The sequence below is a fragment of the Macadamia integrifolia genome, unplaced genomic scaffold (assembly GCF_013358625.1).
Source record: "Macadamia integrifolia cultivar HAES 741 unplaced genomic scaffold, SCU_Mint_v3 scaffold23, whole genome shotgun sequence".
In the NCBI taxonomy this organism is placed as follows: Eukaryota; Viridiplantae; Streptophyta; class Magnoliopsida; order Proteales; family Proteaceae; genus Macadamia; species Macadamia integrifolia.
Genome location: NW_024868623.1, coordinates 33,165 through 53,721, shown reverse-complemented (window position 1 = coordinate 53,721; position 20,557 = coordinate 33,165). Strand labels below are relative to the sequence as shown.

General features: G+C 38.0%; 1 protein-coding gene across 5 annotated transcripts; it reads right to left on the bottom strand.

Annotated features, from left to right (window-relative positions):
* Positions 1 to 1,176: 1,176 nt before the first annotated feature.
* Positions 1,177 to 16,853, bottom strand: LOC122066216 (zinc finger CCCH domain-containing protein 13-like). Of its 5 annotated transcripts, none has more exons than XM_042630038.1 (6): positions 15,716 to 15,854; positions 8,669 to 8,838; positions 4,565 to 5,201; positions 2,415 to 3,819; positions 2,221 to 2,298; positions 1,177 to 1,938 (listed from the first exon to the last, which is right to left on the bottom strand). In XM_042630038.1, the coding sequence occupies exons 2-6, from the start codon at positions 8,763 to 8,765 to the stop codon at positions 1,240 to 1,242; spliced, it is 2,916 nt and encodes a 971-aa protein (XP_042485972.1). In that variant the 5' UTR covers positions 8,766 to 8,838; positions 15,716 to 15,854; the 3' UTR covers positions 1,177 to 1,239. The 5 variants fall into 5 exon arrangements, with proteins under 5 accessions (XP_042485972.1, XP_042485974.1, XP_042485973.1 ...); XM_042630040.1 differs by having other exon boundaries at positions 8,675 to 8,838; XM_042630039.1 differs by having other exon boundaries at positions 15,711 to 15,848.
* Positions 16,854 to 20,557: the final 3,704 nt, after the last annotated feature.

The window sequence follows — 20,557 nt, the reverse complement described above, 5'->3', positions numbered from 1 at the left end:
ACACAGTACAGATGTATTTTTTTCACTAAAAAAAAAAAATACTATTTTGATTTGAAAATCTGTATCACTTGCGGCAGTGACTGATACCGGGAACTAAATTCATGCCAAGAACAAACCAAAGAAATCATGTTCACGCCATAGATGGCTGAGCAGGTGTTGACCTTCCGTACAGTCCAACATCAACACATTACTCGATACAGATCAGTCAGTTTAGATCAACCTCGTCTCGTTGATTCAACCAAGGGTGATCTTTCCCAAAGCTTTGATTCCCTATAAAATAGAGCATGAAACATGGCTACCGGTTTGCCGTAGACGCCTTTCTACATGGGGACCAGTTTGGCTGAGAAGCTATTCCATGACAAATCCAAATTGGCATAATAATATAAAAAAGGTATTAATTTTTTTTTTCACTGAATTGCCATGATAAGTTGTTGTAATTTGTAAAACCCTTATTTAATCCCCCATTACTTCGATTTGAATTTTATTTTTGACTTTTTTTTTTTACTTATTTTAGTTAATATAATAAGTATTAGTAATGATCCTCGATCTGGTATTGGTATGGGATCAAAGGAAAGATCATCAAAAATACTTTTTTTTAATGAAAAATAAGGGTAAAACCAACCGATACGGTTCGATATGATACCCGGAATAAAACCCCTGAGGGGGAACGATACATTCCTAAAAACCAAGATTCCACAAGTCTCAGTAGAAAAGAAATCCATTTAGAGTGTAGAAATATTTTCAGATATATCTTCTTCTGAAAGAGGAAGGAAAGCTTACCATAATATGAGAGATTTCCCATCAATCCATCCGAGCCCTAAATTCTACCGGCACTGCAAATTTCCCACAAAGGCTAGGGGTGTCAAGTCTCCAAAATGACACAAACTTCAGAAATAACAGGTCGAGAGGGATACTTCTGAAACAGAATACCTGATATTCCAGGAATAAGCCACACAATAGGATCATTTGGCACCAAATTATAAATTCAGCAAACCTCATCATCCTTTCACAACTCACAAGCTCAAATCTAAGCCGTCGAAAAAGAAATCAATATGATACGGATTTTGAAGATCCCTGCTGGGATCCCATCTATCCGGTCCCCTTTGACAAATCGAAAAACCAACAATGGACAATGCTATCTATATAGGTGAAATTGACAAACATAAAAGAACAATATGAAAGAAATTGCATGCTTTCTATGATATTGGCATTCCCATAACATATGGAATAGAAATTGTCTCAATGTGTACTTTCAGGAGAATGATGTATCCGACTTAAATTTACTAACCCACGCTCAATTGACTCTGGCGTCAATGCCTCACATGCCTCAGAACCATGAGAAAAACCTACAGGACCACATATAAGATCACCAAAACCCTGCCTTTCCTCGGCACTATTGGCATGAGGACTGACTCTAGGACTGTTGGTACCATTCATGTCATTATCTTTTCTGGCAACCAGTGAAGCATTTTCAAGGGAAGAGAAGTGATCACCTACTGCTTCCTCTGATTCCTCCTGATAAGTACTTCCAACTATATTTACTCCGTCATGATTAGATTTTAGAAACATTTCCTCTGATTTATCCTCACCAGGGATCGGTATCGGCTCCTCTCCCTTCTCGTCAGCAAGAGCAGAAATCAAAACCTGCATCTCATCAAACTTCTCCTCACTGGAAGCTGGAATTGGCTCCTCCACCTTCCCTTGTTTGGAAGCTGGAATCGAATCCTCTGCTTCCCGTACTTCAGAAGTTGGAACTGGCCCCTCCACTTCCTCCCGATTAGAAGCTGAAACAGGACCTTCCACCACCTCATTGGAAATTGGAAGGTGTTCCAGTCTCTCACCAAAGGGAATTTGCACCTTCAATGGTTCTGATTCAGGAGATCGCAAAGCATTTACCTTGGCTCTCTCTCCACTCTCCTTGTAGAGGGCCATGGCTCTCTGCAGATTCAGAAGCACAAAATCAGCAGTGCCATACGTAATTCAAATCCAGCATCTACATTATTGTTTCTACATTGTTTTTCCTTGATTATTGGCAAGAATATCAAAAGTATATTCAAATTTTTATATAATGCTCCTTCAACACTGTTAGTGTTCCTCTCATGAAATATGCTTTTAGCCACAAAGTAGAAGATGCATAAAAACACCAATAGATTAAATTTACTACACTGACTAATACTAAAGAAAAAAGGTTACCAAATAAATTTTCTGACAGTTATATACCTGAAAAACAGAATCCTTTATTGCAGGGAAAAGGGAAGCACATAAACTGGTACTATGAAAATTCACCCCTGCACCCACCTGTCAAAGAGAAGGGATGGGATGGGAAAAAATAAGAAGAAATGAAACAAACTCGTTAAAACGAACAAATTAAATACACCATCAAAGAAGCGACATTTTTCTCCAAAATATACTACCTCTAGATCTGGGTGCACATGTTTGGTAGCATCCTCACTATCAGTAGTCTTCTCTTCAATGTCCAATAAGGCCATACACCGGTCATACAACTCTGGATGGGTAAGGTCTGCTGAAATGTCCAACTTAGCAAGATAAACATTGCAAAAGTGAGCACCATCATCACTTGATATTTTAGAAGGCTGAGGAGTCTCCTCCTCGATTATTTTTGAACGAGCTTTGGCAGCGTCTTTTGGTGCAGGAGTGCTACTGGTTGTCTTTATTTCAATGCTTTCAGCACGGGGACCAGGACGGTTCCGCTCATTCCGAGACCGCTGACCTGGCTGCCCAGGCCAAATTTCTTCCGGTGGGGCATGTGGAATATAATCCTCTTTCAGGGATACAGTAGACAACTCCATATTCATGTTACCATTTTGCCCTTTCCACATGTCAGCACCAACACTCATCAGGTGTCTGTTCTGATCCCAATCTGGTCTGCCATACATATGGGGATCATTCCCCAAGGCACCATTACTTGCATCCCATCCATGCAAATGGGGTGGACAAGACTCATCAGCTGGAGTCCGCCACCCAAATGGGCGTCCATGACCAGAAAACCTGTCAGCATCAGGAATATGGTAAGGAATCCCCGCATGGTTTAATTCCATCGAAGGTCTAACACCAAAAATAGGTGAAGCAGGAAACCGTTGCATAACTGGATGAAAAGCTCCCGGAGGTGGACGATGTGGAAAAGGAATGTAGCCATTTGCTACTGGTGAAGACCAATTTGTGACACCCTTCCAGGTATTTCCCTGCACTCGCCCCACACTTGGTTCTCCACTCCTCTTGAAGCGGTTAGTAGATTTACCTCTACTTTCTTGTTCAGATGAGCCCAAAACTGATGGGCTGTCAACCCCAGCCCTGACAGGAGGTGGTGGAGGAAGAATAGATGGTGAGATGCTGGGCAAGTGACCGATTCTACTGAAAGATGAAGTAACAGATACCGTGTCTCCTGTCTGAGAATACTCATCAACTGTCGGTTTCTCCAAGGGCAACTCACGGCTCCCCCTTTCTTCATTACTGGTATAATCCCTTGCATCCTTCGAACCAGTACTCCTATGTCCAGTATCTTCAACATCGAGGCTCCTCCGTGCACCAGCTCTGTCTGAGTATCTGCGGTCCATACTTGTCGATGATGGAGATTTCTCCATTAAGAGAATAGGTGAGACCTGGTGATCTGATCGTGGGGACCTTTCATTTAATGGCTCAACCAAATGGCTGTCATCTTTCTTGTCCAAGGACCGAGCCTCAAAAGTTCTTTCCTGCACTGCAGAGCCACCAGTGACATCCCTTGTGGAAGTTTTGACATTTGGCCGGAATCTTTCTTCCGAGTCTCTATACCTTGAAGCTGCTTGTTTAGTGTTACTCCTGATAACAGAAAACAGCAACATGACAATAATTAACAGGGATTACTTACTCTAGAATAGAAAGATTATTAGTTGGATACATTTCTTATAACATATTGGAAATTGCTTTAAAACAGCTTCAGCACTGAAAGGAAGCCAAGTTGAACCAAACAGCTTTTGAGTTACAACCCTAGTAGCCCATCAACCCAGTTCCAAAACAGGTCCAATGCATTGACAACCCCATACGCAAAAGATATCTTGAAAATTATTTGTTACTGAAAAGACAAAAAACCATAACAAAGATGAGAGATTAAAAAACAAAAGTCTATTTAGGCACATATATGTCATATCAATGGATCTCCCCTTTTTAATAATATTTTTCACAAATTCATGATTAATTGATCTCTATTTAAGGTTGATCCTTATGCCTCTTCCCTAGTATCCTCTCTCTTTAAACTCTTTAAACACTGATGGTACATCCATCATGATCATCTGACAGGCTAACAATATATATTTTTTTTTTTTTTGGGGGGTGGGGGGGTGGTAGAGGAGGCGTACCCAGTGCACTAGGCTGCCGCCACTGCGGGGTCTAGGGTGGTTCATAATGTAAGCAGCCTTACCCCCGGTTCGCAGAGAGGCTGTTACCTTGCTAGACTCAAACCTGTGGTGTTGCTTGCCTTTGGCCAAACATGCTAAAGCAACTCCTTCCATGTTTCCAGAGAAATAGTACTACAAATAAATAACAAAACTGGAGGAAAAAAAGGTACCTATGTTGATCTTTGGCAACATGAGCACTGGTGCTTGGGGAGCTCTTCCGTCTGTTATTAGTTGCAAGGGAGTCGCCAACATGGCATGACTGGGACTTCCCCCCATCAGCATTCAACTCTGCTTTACTACTGCTCGATTTCTTCTCCACAACAGAACGGTGCTCCTTGGAACTACGAGACTTAACATCAGTATGGTCCTCATTCTCATCACAAGATCTCTTCTTCCCCTGGCTATCTTTATACCTAGATCCTCGATCATCAAGGTGTGTACCACCATGATCACTGTCGTAAGGCTTAGGTTTCTTATGACGATCGCTGTCATCCCTAAAATGCTCAGACCTGTTGTTAGTTTGATCTCTAGTTGAACGCTCATCTCTATGCTTATCATCTCGGTGCCGGCGATCCCTATCTGGTTCTTCTTGGTACTTATCTCTATACCTCCCATCTTTAAGCGTTTCATCTTTATATTTTCCATTCTTGGCATTATCATCTCTGGAAGACAATCGTCTATCATTACTATCCCTTGTATTATCTTGATATTTATCCTTGTCAATAGAGCTGTCTCTCCGCCGCCTGATCCGTTTCTCAAGTTCTTTCTCGAGTTCAGGATTCCGCAGTTCATCTTGTATTTGCCACTCTGGGGAAAGCAATAAAATAATCAAGATGTGAACAGGCTCCAACATGAAAACATTAAGAGCCCGATAAGTTATACGTGAAAAATATAAATTTCTCAAAGAATTGGGTGGGAAAATCAATTGGATCTTAAGTACAAGAAGTTAATTTACATGCGCCAAAAATTGGAACATCATCTGTTTGAGAGGAAATGAAAATGAAATGAAACTGCCATACTCAGAAATAATCTCCAAATTTTATATGGAGAGGGAAAAAAAAATAGCAGAAGCCCATCAAAGAATATTTATTAAATGTTTCCTGTGCCACAAGCTCGGAACCATAGAAGATAGGAAGGAAGAACAAGGTAACTCTGTTACCAGAGAATTCTAGACATGCGCAGCAACAGAGGTGACAACCAGGACAAAGACTGAATACAGACAAAAATAACCACGTTAAAGATATTTAGTGAAGAAGAAAAAGATTAGTATATGAGATTTTTTTTTTATAAATTGTGGAGGAAAAAGGAGAAGCATCATTAAAACCTGAAGAGCAATAGATCCAAGTCCAGTAACTTGAAAGGCCAAGGAGTAACCTTTTTTCTAATTAATGTTGACCCAACTGAGCTTCTTAGATCTGTAAAAGTGAAAACTAACAGATACTAAAGTAATATTTTTTGTGGTTTTACAGGTCTTTTCTTGTAGCTGGTACAGTCATATTTTTTTTCCCTGATTCATTAGGGACTGAATGTTTCTCCAATTCAACTGAATTGAAACTTCAAAGAGCTTTGGGTTATGGCAAGAAAGAAGAAGCTCCTTTGGCTCATTCCCCACACACACCCCCCCCCCCAAAAAAATAAAAAATAAAAAAAGGGACTAGGGATAATGGATTGGAAACACGGTATGCCACTTAAAAGCCCATACCTCAACAGATGCACTAAATCACAACCACATGGTTGCAAGTTTAATGAGACAAAAACAAGGGCAGAGGAGATACTATGCATGAGCCCACATGTGCGTGTGTGTTGAGAGGGAGAGGATACCAATACGCTCCTTTCATCTCTATAAAATTATTTACTCAAAAGTCTCAAACATTAGAGAAAAAACAAAATACTGTCTTAACAAATGATAGGAAAACCAATTTCAATTCAGAAATGGTGCCAACTGTAACATAGTTATTAAACACATTTAATTCTTTACCAATTTCAAAAGAGGAAAGTTTCTCTGATGGCTAAACCAACTCAACATGCTCAAATATCTATATATAGCATAATTTTTTAAAATACATGAATACGTATGAGAATTTACCAAAAGAAAAGAATATGTATGAGAACGCTACCAGCAGGCGCAGGTAAACGCCAGTCGCCAGCAGGTACGGCCAATGGTAGGGCACGCGTGATCATCGTCAGTGCGGAGTATCAGTCGTCTTTTTGCACCTGCTGTGTCTAGGCGTAGACATACACTAGCAGGTAGCATTCCTTCTTCCATAATATAATTAACATAAATTATAAGTTATTAACAGTTCTTTTTTTATCAACTTTATCTACTTTATTATTTAACAAAAATGCATGTTCATCAGGCTTACGCAGAGCCATATGCCTAGCAAATTTAGTTTAGGCACATAGAAAGCATCATGAAGCATATTAGTATCTAAAAAAAACTGGTACAATCAACTAATTTCTAAATGCTGGGGTAAAACCAGCAGAAATATGTCGAATCAGGATCTCTTGGTGCTATAAATAAATAGCACGGAATTAATGAATCAGCAAAGATCATTTTCTCATGAGAACGTGGAATATTTTCCCCTTTTTTTCCTTTGGGTGAGGTTTATTAAAAAGGAAGTAAGATGCCCATTAGGATTATTTCATGATGCAATAGTGTGCAAGAAACTAATGTTTGATCCACTCTATTATGACATATGGGGAACGGTACACTATAACACATGAGAAATGGAATGGGAATGGTCACTAACTGAGACGGTTAGGCAGTAAAGCTAACTTGAGTCATAAGGAAATACAAATTAAACATAAAACATAGTGAAACTCAAATTGTGGTGGTTTGGTAAGATCTAAAATTCAATTCCCGAATCAGTCTTGAAAAGGTGTTCAAGGACTAAGAAATTGGACTTAGAAACTTCGTTAAAATTGGATTTGAAATCTAGGATTCAAAATGTGAACTATACCACAATGGACTAGAATCATAAAAAAAAAAGGTTCAAACAGTTATAAAGACGTTGCAAGAAAAGCATTGATGAGCCAACATGATCCATTCCCACAGAGAGATTAGAGATGGAAGTAGATCAATGAAGGATACACATAAAGTTAAATGGTCTTCCAAGCTTTGTGGGAGAGCATACCTATTGAGACAATAAAGCCCCTAAAAAATGTTTCAAGAGAGAACAATACAAAGAATGAGGTGCACATCAGAATTTGTCAATGAACAACACCCATTCTCATTAATTTGGAGCTTTAGAAGAGAAAAATTACAAAGAATGAGGTGCACCTCCGTAACCAACCCCGGTAAGAGGTGTCTAACACTGCAACCACAAAAACTGTACATGCAAACACATCCATAAAATATAAGAGTGTAATGATTTTGACTATAGGCAATCTCTCTCCCCACCTCGCATTCTTTCATTCTTAAGAGAATAAAATAAAATGAAAAAAGAAAAGGCTGAAAGTGTCCAGCAGTGTCAGCACATGTCTAAAACGTAACCATGGCCAAATAAATGAAAGATACATGTGTCAATGTATATTAAACACCTATCACAGCGGTACCTCAAGTCTACCTGTGCACACCTTGCTTGGCTAGCATAGTAGCTAGAGTGTTTGCAGCCTTAGGCGTCAATTGGAAATTTGGAATTAAGTACAGAATCAACTAAAATTTTAGAAAAACCATAAAGATTTTAACTTGCTATCACATACAAAATACGACAAAAAGAGATTAATCATGCAAATAGGTCTTATCAATTTTTCCAAGAACACCGACCCCATAAATGCTTTTGAACATATTACAAATAGCTATGTTGCAGCTATTGACCTGTGGTAGAGGGAAACTTTTTTTTTCTTAGGCTCTGGTTTTCTAGATGGAACCCGCCTAATTGAACCATGGTTCGAAAACTCTGCGAAACTCAGATATTTCAGTTTTTTTTTTTTTTTCCGAAACGAAAGTGCATATGAAATACAAAAAGACACAATTTTTGTCATATTTTCGTAATCTCGCTGAAATTTTGGTCATTTTGTTTTGAAATTTTGCTCATTTCAGTAAAAAAAAATTGCACTATTTCGTCGAAATTTCAGTCATCCTGGTCATTTTGTTTCATACAGTTCGCTAATTTCGGCCATTACCCCACCCCCCACGCAAACAAAAAACATGGAAAAAGTACACTGTTTCAGCGAAATTTCAGTATTTTAGTGGTTTTGAAACCACGGAAACAAAACGAGTTCTTGAACCTCGAGTTAAACAACAGAAGTGTTAAACGGTGTTGAGTAAGTACCATTACCCGTAAAGGCCAAGACATTGACGAATTCTAAGTCCACCAATATCGTCACCAGTTTGTCGTCAAGTATAAACTTAAGCTTTTGGTGAAACATAGATGGTACAGACCCAAGGCGTAAACTTTGACATGTCAACTCCACAAGTTCAGATGAGTAGCATTGTTCCAATCTGATCAGTAGACAATGTTAAGATCACCTCCACACACAATTGTCAAGGCGATTAGGTGACCCAAGGTGTTGGAGGAGAGCACCTAGGCACCCTAAGCATGCAGTATATGTAATATAGCAATGATAATGTTATATAATTATAGCTTATATGCAACATAGAGTCAGGAAACTCTCCACCAAGCAGGGGTAAGGCTCTGTACATTATGACTTTCCCAATCCCCCACAGTGGCAGGAGCCTCATGTACTAGGAATGCCCTGTAATGCGTATATATGCAAAATAGAAGCCATATCAATGCAATGTGATTTAAATATGCTAGTAATGACCTAATATGAGAAAACCAACATATAATAAATGAACCATAGGATATGATAGCACATCCATAAAAAATAAAAAAGCAAAAAACATAAATCAACGTAAATTCTTGAGGTGTCAGAAAAAAAAACTGATATAATATAAGGCTGTCACAAGGCATAATGCCGGGACAACCAAGATGTCACCTAGCCTTCCAGTGCCAGCCTTTCTTGCATCAAACAAGATGTCGTGTCACCTTGAACCCAAGAAGGAACCTGAACGCCTTAACAACAATGCCTCCACATACCAGGGCCACAAAAACTTAAAGCCACTCAAGGTGCAAGCACCATTTAAGTCTTAATCAAACAATAAATTTTGCAAGTACCAGAAGACAGCTACTTAAAAACAATCCATATGGTGACCATGAATAATTACCAACGCTCCACATAATCACACATCTACGTATAGCACAGTATCCACATAATCACAAGTCAAGATACAATAAGACCATATAGACCTCAACTGCCAACACCAACAGCACCACATAATTAGAACGACCAACAAACACCACCATGTACATCTGCTACAATCACAAAATAAGCTTTGTTGGTCATACTTGAATATTTAAAAGCCCTCCCAAAATCCATGGCACTAATTCCCCACAATTAATTGCATACATAATACATCTCACAGATCAACAAACAGGAAGAAAGGCAAACAAATTACGACCATTATGAGGCTTTCTTCCCAAACTTAGATAAAAAAATACGAAAATCAAGACAACTATTGAGACTGTGATTTACTGATTTTAAGACTCTAAATGCAGTTAGAACTTTCAACTATCTCAAAACTGAACAATCTCCAATTCCAGACTTCAAAGATAAGAAGGTAAATAAACTCAGAAAAAATTCATATTCATTAGTGATCACGGTATCAGCAAAGAATCAATTGAAATAACATATTTTTACCCCCAAAAAATTGGTCACACAAATATTCCTTTTCTTGGGAGGTGGGAGGTGGGAGGTGGGGAGGGGGGAGGGGGGAGGGGGGAGGAAGGGGGCAGAGAAGAAGTGGATCCAAACAAGGGAATGAGGACTTACAAAATTATTCAACCAGCTTCAAGATTCCAAACCTAAATCATCAACTGCCATTCCGCAAATGGACAGAATTTCCAGTTAAAAAAGAAAGGGTAAAACTCAAAATGGGCCTCAGATGCTTGCTGTTGTTGGTGTATGAGATGAGTGATAGAGGCTATCCTGAGATATGCTCAATAGTTGGAGATCATTAAGGATAACTAGTAAAGAGAAAACTGCCTCCATAGTTGTCAAGGCGATGCCTAGGTGTAGGTCACCTTGGTTGCCTTGTTGGTGTTGTCTTGCGTCTAGGCCCCCTCCAACGCCTTGGGTCGCCTAGACTACAACTATGACTGCCAAATTCTTTTAATTTTTATAGAGTCCTGAATTGCAAGTCATTGCATATTTTCATTTAGATATTAATATGCTAGTATACTCGTAAATTATATACTTCCTCCCTAATAAAATTTTCATTTATGCCGGCCTATCAAAAGAGGGGAAGAGGAAAAAAAAAGGAACATCCACAAATAAATTAAATATCATAATACCTCCTTGTGAGTCCTTGTGAGGATATAATGTTACTTATAAGGGAGGGAGTGAGAGAGAGAGAATGGAGTAAGCCCCTATAAGGCAACCAACCACTACCCACGCAAAGTCACAAGTGTTGCTCCAAAGAGCCTATAGCCACTGGAAATTTCACTGAACACAACTCCAGGAAGAGTGATATTTTAGAGATAAGTAACCCTGAAAGAAGAGTGAACTTGAAAAAATCATTGACACAAAAGATTCACGCAAAGATTCAGTAAATATAGAACCAACCTATCAGACTAAAGCAACAACTCATTTAGCCGGAGGAAATTTAGAGATTAAAATGAAAACATCTATTGGAAAAATATATTAAAGGCAAAGATTCCACTGAAACTAAGCAATAGCTAAGCAGGTTCATTCAAAATAAAACCGGCCACTATATGAGCATTAAAAGAAAAAATAAATTCATAATCAGTGACTAAAATCAAGGATCCTCAGAGCAGTTTCTCATCCATCTGTAACGTGATCTTCAATCATATTGAAGTGCACATTCACCAGCAAAAAAGATTAAACTATTGGGTTTTCCCATTCCAAACAACACATGAACAATTTCTAAAATACATCCCTAACACAATCTTTCTTGACCAAATCAAGAAGTTTGGCATTTTCTTGTCCAATCACAAAGCATCCTGATATATTTAGAATAGCAACACAGTTCAAAAGATTAACTATGAGAATTTGATTTAACTTTCATTATTTCCATAGTAGTCCTATGATCCAACATCATAGTACAACAAACACTGAACAATATCATACTCCGCTCGCATAAACAACTAACAACCAACTCTTTCCACTGGAAAAGGTCAACTCATCTTTATCACTCCTTCTACCTTTTAAGTTTTAAGAAATCTATTCCTTTCCTTGTACCACACTCTCCAGCAATGCTAGGATGTAGTGTCAAAGCCCTCCAACAAGGAGTCACAGTTATGCAAGACGATAATAGCATTTTATAAATTTGGAAGAGCAAAAGTTCGAAAGGATGATTGACCCTCTTAATAATGCTTGAGGAAGAGAGAGAAAGAGAGAGGGGGGGAGGGAACTAGCTGATATCGATTTATTCATCCTTACTACTTGGTCTCCAAGAAATCATCATTTCAAGCAAACCATACAAGGAAGAGATTCCAGATTATTAATAAGAAATAATAAAAAAGAATACGACCAGAAACGAACAATCTTCCTTCTGGTGGCAAGATTATCGGTCTTAGAAGTTCACATATAGGACTCTCCAGTATAAATTACTTCACTTCAATGTAAATCTTCATGGAAGGTCTCAATACCATCAAACAGCTGCAAATAACTTTCCCTTGACCAAAGATTTAGCAATAGTGAAAGAGAACACCATGAGGTGCATACACAAAATCACCAAATGAGTAGACGCCATGTCTGAAACACAAGAATTTGAAGATGAAGATTGCTAATGTAATGCAAACCATCGTATCTCCATCCCATGCAAGAGACCTTGCGACTCAGTATGCTGATCCCTTCCATTTGACCTACCACAGCTATTATTTGCACAATATGCCTAACTCTACATGATACTCTTGAGAGAAAAATAAAAATAAGCCAGCATTGTCACTGATCCAAATTCCAAATATTCAGCTGCTATATGCCCTCACACTCATGTAGCAGCAGCCAGCAGCTACTAAAGAGCTTGTCCACAATATCATATCCTCCAGCCCCTTTCTTGAAGACAAGTTGTTTTCACCTGTTTACTTCCCTACCATCCACTCAACCTCAAAACACATGCCTTTGAGATATAATAAATTCCACCAGATTTACATAATTTAGAATTCAATGACCAACAAAAAAAGTACTTCCAAATTTTTTTCCAACAGGAACACTTCAAACTTATAAATTTATAAATTTATGTCACATAGGGTCAAAATATGAATGTGAAATGGGTAGACATTCATTTGCCCATGTAAATACCTGTCTTTCATTAAAGACAACCAGTAAATGTCCTTTTATGATCCCATGCTCTAAAATGGTCCCAGTTTGATGTTCCCTTCCAATACTTTTCACTTGAACTACTTAGTTATTTGCTACACCAATTATAATACAGCCAAATATATATATACGTGTGAAAGCATAGCACTAAGTTTGACTTGATAACAGAATTTTCATGGATCAATTGGAAGGACAAGGTGAAAATGGTTGCAGTTTTTAGCAAAGAATCCAGATCAAACCATTGGTTGAGTGGCCAAGTCGTTTGGACAGCCAAAAGCGAGGCCATCAATATTCAAGGTTTCGCCGGAATTCCACAAAATATTTTGTTTTGCAAGATGTCGAAACCAAACTCCATGCAACATGTAAAAAGTGCAAGGTTTTGGTCCAAATTCTCTATTTCAGCGAAATTTCGCTGATAAGTGTGGTTTCGGTATCGTTTCAACCAAAACAATATAAACCTGTAGGACCTTTGTTTGGCGGGCAAAAATGACTGGAAATGGAAAAGTCGTGGGCCAGTCCCACATGTAATAGGGTCAAGATGCAACAAAGGCAAGGAGAGGAAAAGGTAATTAAGGATGGAGTGGAATAATAAAATAATAATATAAACCATATCCCCACCTTTCCACGAAATCCTACGGAATATAGCAGGACTTTGAAGAAGGGTGGAGTGGATAATTCCCTTGCCACAAAAGCAAACAAAATACTATAGCATTTTAGCATTTAATGCATGTTGTCGGTAACGTTACCACCAGATACATACAAACTTTGATTTTCGGAAATTCATGAAAAACCTTCAAAGTATCACACCCCTTTATTCTCACCCCAAAACTATCCATCAAACAATCCGAGTCTTAATATAAAATGTACTAGAACGGAATTGTGAGTTTCATGACAAGGTTTGTGGAAACTTGGTTTATTCTGACCTTTGTCCAAATCATTCGCATACAAACCTGAAACAAGTTGTTGGGCAGTAGTGGAATGGCATATAAATCAACAATTTGCTGCATTTGTGGAATTTTTGTGCAACATTCAAAGTTATATCACTTTTCCAAAAAATGATTTTACAAAAAAAAAAAGAGGGTAAAAACTTGGTGGTTGGCCTTTAATTTTCTATATGTTAGACATCGTACGGCGATTAATGACTTCATTGAGTCGAATTTAATTTTCTATTTTAAAATATTTTTTATTTTCTGGAAAAAAAAAATGATCTTCTAGCAACAAATTTTGGGTTACTATTTAGTGGTTGGAGCTCAATTTTATGTATGTCTGAGTTTTACACAGCATTAACCGTATTAGAGAATGCACGTATACTGCAGCGCACAACGTATACTACCAACCTAGGGTCCAAAATCAAACTACCATTTTGGGTGTGTTTTCTTACAATCTAAAGGTTCTACTATGTTTAGAGGTCCTAAAATACGGTTAAGGGTTCCCTAGAAGTTTTGGGACCTAATTTGGTCATTTGGGTCTCGAAACCATCCACTGAAACCTTTCCAGGTTTCTACAAGGTTTAGAGCGAAATTTCATGAAACAAGAAATATTTAGGTTTGAATCCAGGCTCGAAACCAGAACCCGGAATTCCTTGGGCCCCAAAGAGTACACCTCATCTGTTATTAATATTGAGGAGGAATTTGAGCTTCCTATTCTGGAGATATTCAAATATTCCTCAGGTGCAAATGATCCATCAAACATATAGGCATGCATCTACATCTGAATTTTAGGAGCTATTGTGACCCATAATAGCCCTAAGACACTTGCCCTCCAATTTTATCTTAAGGCCCACTTCCTTTCTAACAAGCAGAATTACCTCATTTGATAAAAGATCAGATCATATGTCTAACCAATAAGTAGGCAAGTCAACAGAATCTTCAGCAAACATCTTTTCAAAAATAATACAGATTAAAACTTTCCATATCAAAGAAAGGTAATAAACGTCAACATATAACCAACTGAAAGCAGCTTGCAAAGATGAAAGAAGCTCTCTTCCCAGGTGAGCTCTCCAAACAGAAACGATGGCTCGAGTACAAAGCTCTTGGCCATACTAGAAAAACCTAGCTATCTCATCATACTTTTGCACTAGATAAGGAGATGAGTACTCTCATCCACATAAGGAAGTTAGCCCTCTTTCTATTCACAGCCATCTAGGGCAGCTCTTTTTTTTTTTTTTTTTGGTGGTTAGGCCATTGGGGTGGGGGGTAAGGGAAAACATTTCACAGCCATCAAGTGTTCCAATCCGTTCACCATGAGAAAGGGAAAAAACAACAGTTCATGACCCAAATGACACCCCTGATAATGCAATACAAGCCCAGGACTTTTTTTGTGAAAAGGGCACTTGATCAGTTGCAATATATTAAGGCAAGTGAGGTGTTCCAATATTGAGGCCATAGCAACAGAGTTACTCCAACATACTAAGTAAATCAATTAGCATAATAGAACAACCAACAAGCACAAACGAAAGGAAGGATAAAATTTGAAGGTGCCAGTGGCACTACTGCTTGAAGCAGAAGGCATATTCGGGCTCAACCACCAGGAGCAGGGATGGAGGTTAGGAAAATAACCTACTGTGTTGTAATATACTTATTCTCTGAGGTCTAATATACTTATCTCCTGTCAGAACATAGTATTGGACTGCTTTATGTCAAAATTTCTGGGCAGAGCCATATCCAACTTCAGACAGGGAAATTTTAAATAACCCGAAACTTATACATGGGAATGCCAACGTCTTTAGATATTCTAGTAGTAGAATTTGACCAAAACAGAATGTGTAACCCTTTTCCTACACTTCCATCTCACCTATCTTGAAAGAGATATCAGATTCTTAACTGCTAAGTTTGTGGAAATTCAGTTTTGTTATACCACGCACTCTAATTCCCTTTTATAACAATAAATAAATAAATCCATAGTCAAGAGCATCAGTAAAAGAAAGCTAACTCTCCAAACCCAGTGATAAGATTTTAAACAATGATCAGTTACCTTACCCGTATTTTCTACATGCTTCACTGGACGGTCTTCTTCAAAAGTACCAGATTGAGATCCGCGCTTCCTACTAACTTCACTCACTACTACGGTGTCGATGGATTTCTCACGTCTACCATCTTGAACCTTTCTATCTTTATCTGCCACTCGTTCCTTCTCCTTCACATCCCTGTACTGATAAACCTCTTTCCGACCAGAACCCTTTTCCGCTTTGAGCTTTGACTCAACCTTATTGCTACCCTTTTTGACTTCCTCGCTCTCCACTGCAACACCCGCCTTCTCGTCCTTCCTATCACTCAAACTGTCATTCCTTCTGCTAGACTTACTCTTCGAATCAACTGAAACCTTTGACTTTGGGACTTTCTCTGACTCCGGCCGCAAACGATCCCCTTTCACCTCCTTATCCCTGACAACACTTTCTCCTCGCTCGTCTTCGCCACCGTTCCACCGATCAGTGACAGTCACATCGGCCCTATCCTTTCGTCTCTTCGAAGCAACATAATCGTCTGATAAGTCACCATTACCAGGAGCAAACAGATCTTTACCATCCTGCGACTGCGAAGCAACTTTTCGTTTCTCACCAGACGCTGAATCCCTAGAAACCCTAACTACAGCTTCTTCCCTACCCTTCCTATCTTTCAAATTCCCATCTTCTTCAGAGTCCGAGTATTCTCTAGCATCTTTAGAACTGTTCTTGTGTTGCTTGTGAGATTTGTGTCGAGAACTCCGCGGCATGACGAAAAGCTGTAGCAATTACAGTTCTCAAAACCCTAACTTTGACGCTTGGAACAGAATCAAATTCCCCGCTGCACTCAACGTTGATCTTCAAATAAACATTTAAATGGGTTGCCGCTCGATCACCAAATCTGAGATCGACAAAGACCCGACGGAAAAATGGTCGGAATCCCGGCGTAGAGCCTACCGGAGAAAAAAAATTGAATCTTTTTACAGTACTTCCACTGAAAAAATTATAATAGAAGTGGGGATCCCCACATGGTCGATCAAAGACCGCGAGATATTGAGAGGGGAGATAATCTAGGTCTAGAAAAGCTGGGGTTTTGTGAAAGCATCAATTGACCTTGCTCGAGACGAGAGAGAGAGAGAGAGAGAGAGAAGAGACCGTGTTCGAAAATGGATTCCTTATTTCCGGCCGTCTATGGAAAATCCGGATAATTCCTTTTACAATGACGAAATGCCCTTAATAAATTTCGAATTTACGGATCAGTCCTGGGATTTTGCGTTGTTTCATACCCCGCGTGTTGAGTCATGTAGTCGGTAACTGGTCTGGACTCTGGACTCTGGACTCTGGAGCCCCAACTGTTCCAAGTACAGTTATGGAAGGGAAATTTCAATTGGGGTAAGCCCAAAGAGATAGAGGAGCTTGGAAGGACAATAAGGTGTGATAAAATTGTATCTTCTATACATGTCAACAGTAAAATCTATTCATGTGACAAGGAGAATTAGAGGCATGGATTTAGGAGACGGTATCGACATTTGCCAACATCGATCCCATATCGATCCAGATCACATCGGTAGGTATCGATTGGTTTTTCCTTGTTTTTTGTAAAATACAGATTTTTTACTATTTTATCCCTGAAACAATACGAATAACTGATCTGGATCGATCAGCGATCAATCAATACAAGACTGATACTTGAAATCATAGTTAGAGGTGCTAGTGTACCTGTCTCGACACTATCACAAAGAAAAATTTGCCCTTAAACTTTCAAGGAGAGAGGGTTATATGAGAATGCGACATAGAGGAGCATACCAATGGGTGTGATGGAGCATTTTTGTACGCAAAAAATGCAACAAGGTTATTTTATGTAAAGGATTTTCCTATTAGCATCCTTAAGGTGTCATATAATTTGTTACTTTATCTTTTTTTTTGTGAAGATTGATATTGTCATTTCACATGCATTAAAAAATTATGCACATAGTGATAGCTTTTGATTAATGAAATTTAGTTGTTGTCTGGTTGCAGACTTGCAGTAGCTGCAATTCCTGTAGCAGCAAAAAAAAAATATCTTAAAAGGCATTTTGAAGAATATTAAAACTAAGAGGGTGTTTGTGAACCCTAAAGTGAAGTGAATTATTCTATTACGAGGCTTGCAACTACTTGGTTGCACCATAGTGGCCAATTTTTTTTTCCTTTGATAATAACATAGCAATAAATCACTTTGAAGTTATTGTTATAAACTCTTACATATCCAGAATTTAAAAAACTTTTGAGAATAATACAATAAACAACTAAAATGCGTCAAGTTCTAAATATGGCTTTTTCACCCAAAAAAAATTATAAATATGCTTATAAAAAGTGTCTTGTAAACAGCCCCATGTACTTTATGTAAAGAAGAATCAGATAAAAAGAAAAGTACTAACATACCCTCCCTTGATGGCTCGAGAATCTTTTTCCTTATCACTTTGACATAAACATATTTAATTCACTTAATATTCAAGACGGCTTTGTAGGACAATGGAAGATTCTCTTTAGATAGACAGGAAACCCTCAAACTTGTATCCCCGCCTATCTAATTTTCAGATCTCGTCTATATGTTATTATTTTTCTTGGCCAAATTTTTTTTTTTATTGAAACTTAACAAAAAGTACAACATGTAGAAAAATGTCGTAGAAGTGAGTTTAAAGTGATCAAGACATCTCTTGACATATCATCAAAGTTTATATTACACAAATTATATATTTTTAAAAAAATTTCATTGTAAACTTACATTAATTTACTTTTCAGCGATTCCTTATTTAATTTAGGGTGAATGTGATGGGTAAGTTGGGTTTAGAATCCTTAATCACATATGTTTAGCCATGTTCATCCAAGTCAATCACGTATTCTAATGAGTGTGATGTGGTAATTGCACTTCTAGTAACAAGAAGAAGGAAAATAAATAAGAATATAAATTTTGATGTGGAACGTATTATGGAATCCCATCCTTGTACTTGTGGTTACAAAAGAACCTTTAATTGGTTCTAATGCAGCAATGGTTGAATCACAAATATTGATTATTTCAATTATTGATTAGTCTCTTTCTCTTATCAGATACTACCCTTTTACTTTTATTGTACGACCAACCAATTATTTGTAATGATAGGATTCAAATAAAAAACATTACAACCACAAGAATCATAAAGTTTACAGTTGATTAGCATAATTTTTATTTTCAAACTATATAAAAATTTAGGGGAAAAATAGCCTAAAAGGCAGCATGGCTCCTACGCTTAAACACGAAGAATGGCAAAACGACTACTCTATCCTTATGAAAGATGGAAATCCCATCCATGTTGATGCTTCCACAGGGGCTTTCATTAACCCCATGATAACATAAGGGGCCATGCTGCCTTTTAGGGAACCATCCCCCAAATTTTTATAACACATTCTTTATAGACATCCCACGAAAGGTATCAAATCATGAACAATGGATGGTTGGGTTGGTCCACTGCATTTTTTTATGAAGAGACAGTCAACTACACCTTTTCATAGATTATGTATACAATTGAATCAAGACTCCTCTAGCATCCATCTCAATGATGGGCATCTCTAAATATAACAAGTTAGAAATTGGTGATGATGGTCAATTCTAATTGATTTACATGCTTAACCTTAAGACTGCATTTGGTATGCATTCTTGAAATATATTATAGGTTGATAATGCATTGTAATTGTTGTTAGCACTGCTTTTAGCCTCTCATAATACATTTAGTTGTTTTTAGTATCTCAAAATGCATTATCAACATATAATGAATTCCAATATTGCATACCAAATGAAGCCTAAATATGCATGTGGCAAAACTTCATAATGTATCGTCTTCAATATACCATAATAGAATAATAATCACCAAAGTCTGCATGGTTTTCAATTGATATGTATCCATTTTCAAGTTGCAACACCAATGAATTTTGCTAGATCTCTATTCTTGAACCCGATGAAACATACACGAGGATAGTTGATGTTCCAATCATTTTTTTATTGTTCTAATATGTGATTCATACAAAGCAGGTTGCGTTAATTTTTTAGGGTCAATCGAGCAATAATGTGTATGGTAGTATCAACTATGTCGATCATTCTGAAATCCAAGAGTGTTTATACGAGACACTAAAATAGGGATTGAGTTGAGCTTGAGTCCAATAACAAAATTCAACAACATTTTACAATGCTAGTATTATTTTTATTGTTACTTGGGAAAAATCCCTACCAAGTTGCATGCAACCTATGCCCATAGACAATATCATACAAATTGACACCCATGTCGAGTGTTGATGCCCTTGCATGTGCTCTCATTGGCCTCACACTTATTTTCTGCCTTTATTTTTATCATTATTATTATTATTATTAGGGAAAGGGAACTTTGTACATCTAGCGATCCCTACGCACAAGACCAACTAGACATGAAAATACCCAACGCATGCGAGTAGCTAGGTCTTCTTACACTTAGGCATGTCTGGGTGTAGGGAATGCAAGATGGACATATTTCTTTTTTATTATTATTATTAGCCTAGAAAGTAGCATGGTTTCTACACCCAAACAATGATGGCAGTAGAATGATCGCTCCTCCCCTTGTGAAAGGCAGAAATTCTGCCATTTTTGTTGCTTCCGTGGGCACCGCCATTGGCCCTTGCGCTAACCTAGGGGACATGTTGCCTTTTCGGGAACCCTCTCCCTTATTTCCATCATGTAAATATAGACTAATCAGGGCTTATCCAGTCTCAATTGGTTAAGTTTCGGATTTATTTGTATATGTAATCCTAATCACTCATTCCCATACATCTAGACGTGTTTAGGGTTAGATTAAGTGTGCGTAAGTTGGCCCGGACACATTGGTTAACAAAAAAA